The sequence below is a fragment of the Branchiostoma floridae genome, chromosome 6 (genome assembly GCF_000003815.2).
Source record: "Branchiostoma floridae strain S238N-H82 chromosome 6, Bfl_VNyyK, whole genome shotgun sequence".
Taxonomy (NCBI): domain Eukaryota; kingdom Metazoa; phylum Chordata; class Leptocardii; order Amphioxiformes; family Branchiostomatidae; genus Branchiostoma; species Branchiostoma floridae.
This window is the reverse complement of record NC_049984.1, coordinates 9,258,494-9,263,939: the sequence shown is the minus strand read 5'-3', so window position 1 is coordinate 9,263,939 and position 5,446 is coordinate 9,258,494. Positions and strand designations below refer to the sequence as shown.

Genomic DNA, 5,446 nt, shown 5'->3' with positions numbered 1-5,446 from the left:
ATGTACTTATTCGCATTATCGTAATTCAATTGCGAACCCTTTCTATAGTTGCAGGTGCCGATGTATGAAGACTATAGCAAAGGTAGTAATAACTTTAGAATTCAAAACTTAAATACAGCTTTTGAAGCCTATTAGCATTTAATACTATATTCTACAAGCAAAACTAGTTATTGATCAAACATTGGTCCTTTCTGTGCATTTGTCATGTTGTGCCACTAACAAAAGCAGTTTATTTAAGCACGGCGTTACTGTGTATGTACATTTGTACATTGCTTTTGTATATTGCACTACAAAATGTAGACTTGGAGCCACTGAAGAGTATGATTATGTTGTGCATACAGTTTAATCTTGCACATTAGAATCCCTATTGCAAAAGCACATTGTATTCTGGATTTCTAAGAAACTTCTCTAAAGGTGGTATCTCACTACACTTGGGCACCGGTGGGGCACTGCGCGGGTTCGAAAGATTACTCAACGAATTTCAGAGAAGGAATTTTCTTACGTTTTGTGTATTTTGTTCTCTTCTAAGTCATACTTTTAGGTAATACGCAAATACCTAAATCATTATTTAAAAAATCGGAGAAAGTAACACAACGGTGCCGCAGTGAACGAACCCCTCAGTGTCGCACCGGTGCCCCAAGTGCAGTGAGATACCCTTTGACCCACCAATACTTTATTCTGCAAGCCGACCTTAAAGGTCTATTATGCAAGTTTCCACTTTACTGTTCAATATCCCCGTGTATCTTTAATTGAACATGTATTCAGTGAAACACATGGATCGTTAGACAACCTAGATTTTCAGACTCATTGTAAAATTGTCGACTCCAACATTTGATGAAGCCGATTGAAACACAAAGGGACATATTCCACCAGTACCAGACATGCGGACAGGTGTTTGTCGGATGTATCCTTTCTAATGCCGCAGTAGAGTGTGTATTCAAGACTACGGGTTTACCGTTGGTGTATCTTATGAAATGAAAGTCCTCCATTGTTCAGTTAGCATAACGTTTTTTTTTTTTCAACAATGTTGACATCATGCGATTAAACCACGGATTAAAACAAGCAATTATGGAAGGTTATAAAATATAAACTGTTAGGTTACGACAGAAAAGAAGTGTTTCGGACTGATCTAAATTTATCTATCAGACTATTAGATTGTCTAACATACATGCAGTCAAAATGGATATCCAATCAGTAAGTTACTGAGACAACCGTTTGACTGATATTGAATTTGACCACAGCAATTACAGTGAGCTCAGTAAATGAACATGTCGGAAGTGATTTGGTGAAAAACGAAAATATCGAGTCTGCCAGGATTCGAACCTGGAATCTTCTGATCCGTAGTCAGACGCGTTATCCGTTGCGCCACAGACCCGCTTGCGAAATGGCACGTCACGAGTATTTGCAGAGGTCTAAACAATTTTTATGGGCTAATTGCCTATCTTACACTTTGTATAAGAGTTGACTTCTGAGCTTTGGTCAGTAAATCCCCCGTATGACCTGAAAACCTTGTATTTTGAAATTCTGCTGATTCTTGTTCTTGTTCAGTCCAAGGCATGATATCCACAGTGACCAGTGGTACATTGTATGAATATGATATCGTATCAACTGAATGGATTGTGTTCAAGAGTGCTCAATGGTTATACAGTAAGTAGAGGGGCCTTCAATAATCAACGGATTTAATGAGTTACCAATTGACCCGGGTAAACTAAACTTTTTTCAAAGTTCATAGACCTACACAGTTCGAATAAATTCTATGTGCGTTTGGGGTGCTTTAGCGCCATCGGAGATTCAATCTTGGAAAACTCAACGCAACGATTCTTCCTTTTCACTCATCAAACAGAGAGAATGTTGATCTTTATTGTCATATTAGTCATTATCCCAGGAAAGCCTGGAAAAAAATGCCCCAAATCATCAGTTTTTGGTTGAAAATTTCATTTTATTGATGGTCCCCCAAAGGTTACAAAAAACTCCGAACCGAGACCAGAAAGACAAGTTAGCGTGGCAACCTCCGTACGGTCAACGTCCTAATGGTCAACGACCGCACGTTCAACAATATAATTTTCACTCGGTCTTGCTATTGTCAGGTGACTTGGCGTGGTTTGACTCAAATTGCTCCCAAATATAAGAGGTACAGTCCTCCCATCAGTCTACCCAGACCTGAGTATTGTGAGTATTGTGAGTCTACCCAGACCTGACTATGTGTCACAATCCCTCCATTATGTCCGCCTTTTTAAGTCGTGACTTCACTCGGATGCCTTTAGCCGACCAACGGGCAGCTGAATTGGTGGACTCGTTTGAAGTCAGTGACGACGACGTTTTCGTATCAGCTTACGTCAAATCAGGTATTAAAGACTTTGTCAATGTTCATGATATCCGTTGTATACAAATTCTATCGATTTCATTCAGTGTCGCTCGATTGCGCAGGATATAGTCGTGCATATGTCGTACAAAACCCTTGTTACAGGCTGTTGTCACACACACACACACGCACGCGCCGTGCGCACACACACACACACACACACACACACACACACACACACACACACACACACACACACACACAACCAATCACCAAATCAGGCGCTGGTATCATATTTTCATATTGTAGTTATACAGATATAAATTGTACAAGCACAAGCATAAACTGAACAATAAGGTGAATATTTACTGGAGTATATTCTTACATCAAATGTTCGAATCTCTGATCTAATTTAAGTGCCAAAAATACAGGAACAGTCTGTTTTGAACTTGACCATTCAGATGTCAGAGCAAAAATTTTATGGCAGCGGCCAACCAAAAAAATTTGGGTTGGCAGATTTTTGCTATGGGCCGTCGGGTAACAACAAACACAACATGTTTTTCCTAGGCCATTTAGTAAAGGGGGTCAACTTTTGACCCGCGCGCGTCATGAAGCACCCCGTGACCGGTCGACCCCATTATGACCCAATTTCAGTTGGCAAATCATTCGTGACTGCCTGTTGACATTTCAGTAGCAGCCAAACAGCTAAAGTGACCGGACCCATGGGACGGAAGAACCTGTGAACATCATCTTCACTACGGTACGAGCTTTTCCAGAACAAACCGGTTGGTAACGTTACGCTATGCTATGCTACGTGTTTAAAAAGGAGCGAATTTGAGAATAGAGCACAGGCCAGGGCGAACTGTACACATTGTTTTTAGGTGGGGCAGGGTTGTGTTACTCTACGACCTGTCAAACAGTGCCCTGTCCCATCAGGTAAATAAAAGGTCTACCAAAATGTCGCTAGACCGGTAACATCTGCAGCACGAGGAGCACGAAAAGTCGGGTACCGGTTGGCACGGGATCAGCTGAAGCATGGAAGTATAAAGGGTAAGTCTCCAGTTGTTTGGTGAGGTCTTTGATTACATGGGCGAATGTATTACTCTACTGTTTTTTTGAGCGCGCGTCTGTTGATCTGGCCTCCGTTTGCTCAGAGATCAGTGGGGCGTGCAGTCCTTGTAGAGAATTTTTTTGTCAATCGCACAGCCAACCAGTGCACATTCGCATCGGGTGTTAAAGGAACTCCCTTGTGGGTGGGGCAACCCCTTTTTCACATAATCAAGCCACGCCCATCTTCTATCTATTACTTAACGTTATAACGTTACGTGAACAACCAGGAAGTTGAGCCAAGGTTTAACCTCCTTGGTTGAGCAAAATGGAAGGGTGTATTATATTCAGTAACTCTACACTTCAAGGAAGTAAAATGTCTCGTTTTTTTTTCATTCTCACAATATTTTTTAGGTATATCTTAATAAAAACTGATTATATTCCCATCTGTCAGTCTCTAGGCAGCGGAAGTTGGTCTGTTGAGAAACATCTGCTGACCTGACCTGACCTGACCTCTGTAGGTGCCATGGCAGCAAAAGAGGAGGTCGAGGTAGTAAGGATAACAGCGCCCCCTACCGACAATGTATCCACGAGGGTGAAACCGTACTGTCCCGTAACAATTGAGCCAATTGCCTTCCTCTTGGTAAGTGCTCAAATATTGAATGACTCGAGATCGTAAATCCATAGACTTGTTTAAATCATTAAAATGATTAATATACTCATACAAGATGATAGGTTTAGGGATAGCATTGGACATGGTGACATCAATACACACAGCCACAGGCAACTTTCTAATTTTACTGAAACACGCAATGTAGCAGAACTATACATTGTACATTGTACATTGAACTATACCCTTCATGTTCTTTTTGATGTTTTGTTTTGCGAGAAATAACTCAATTTCTTCCCCTAGGTTTTGGCGGTCGTCATGGTGTTGCCACTGCAGCAACAGTACATCTACTACAAACTGGGGAATGACACTCTTCCCTCCAATTCACACTGTGACGTCAACACATCTCACCCTGCCAGCAAGGTTGGCTTTTTATACACTTATTGTCGTGGCATCCTTTGTTTATAGATAAAATGTATACACATTATATACATATACATTGATTTTTGATAAGGCCGTATCAATTCAATTACACCAAATGCACTTCGTTTCGTCTGTGACACTGAGAAGATCTCCTCAGTGTCACTAAGCAGATGTTAACCTCCTTGGTGTCACCGACAAAAAATAGAGGATGCATGAAGGTTATATAGATATAACGTTAACCACCTTGATATGGATGCTATCTGTAAAGTCAAGATTATTGAGCAAGATTTTACTCTCAGGGGAACAAGAGGGTCGAAGAAGAAGCAGCCAACTGGCTGACTTACATCAAGTTGAGCATCTCGCTTCCGTCTCTGGTCATGGTGCTCGTGCTTGGGTCGCTCTCGGACAAACTCGGGCGGAAGATTACACTCATCGCCCCCCTTTTCGGCACTTTGATCTGGTAAGCTTTTGTAGTGAGACATGTTTTTCCTTTATTTCAATTTTTTCTGTCGTTTTATGAATTTGATACCATCTTCTGTTTATTTTGCAGGCTCCTACTGGGCGCATTGGTCGTCTATTTCGACCTTCCGCTATCAATGTTTCTCGTAGGTGAGTTAGTGAGTAAGTGACTGAGTGAGTCTGTGTGTGAGTGAGTGAGTGTGAGAGGTTATGTGAGTGAGTGTGCCTGTGTGTGTGAGTGAGTGTGAGTGAGTGAGTGAGTGAGTGAGTGAGTGAGTGAGTGAGTGAGTGAGTGAGTGAGTGAGTGAGTGAGATGTGAGCAGAAACTCTATAGCTTTATGCTATCAGGTGATATAATGGGACATCTGTCTGTCCTTCCAGGCAGTTTCATCTTCGGTGTGATGGGCGGCTCGGCATCATTCATCACTGGTTGTACCTCGTACGTGGCTGACATCACAGAAAAGGGGCAGAGCCGAGATGTTCGCCTCGCCATCGTGCGAAGCGCCGCAGGTGAGCCATTGATGTTTTGTACTTGATAGACTGTGAATAACGTAACAGAAATGACTAGTGGCTTCTGCACGTTTTCTCTATTGTAAGTTCTCACA

General features: G+C 41.9%; 1 protein-coding gene and 1 non-coding gene across 2 annotated transcripts in view; one reads left to right on the top strand and one right to left on the bottom strand.

Moving 5' to 3' along the window:
* Nucleotides 1-1,302: 1,302 nt before the first annotated feature.
* On the bottom strand, nt 1,303-1,375 carry Trnar-acg. The gene has a single exon. It is a non-coding gene; the product is annotated as a tRNA-Arg (tRNA).
* A 694-nt stretch (nt 1,376-2,069) lies between these two features.
* LOC118418484 (proton-coupled folate transporter-like) overlaps nt 2,070-5,446 on the top strand; it is a gene marked incomplete in the record, with an annotated part of 6,363 nt that continues 2,986 nt past the window's right edge. The window contains 7 exon segments of the mRNA XM_035824430.1: nt 2,070-2,345; nt 2,994-3,087; nt 3,804-3,992; nt 4,263-4,382; nt 4,682-4,842; nt 4,933-4,991; nt 5,223-5,350. Coding sequence (XP_035680323.1) covers nt 3,876-3,992; nt 4,263-4,382; nt 4,682-4,842; nt 4,933-4,991; nt 5,223-5,350 — 585 coding nt within the window.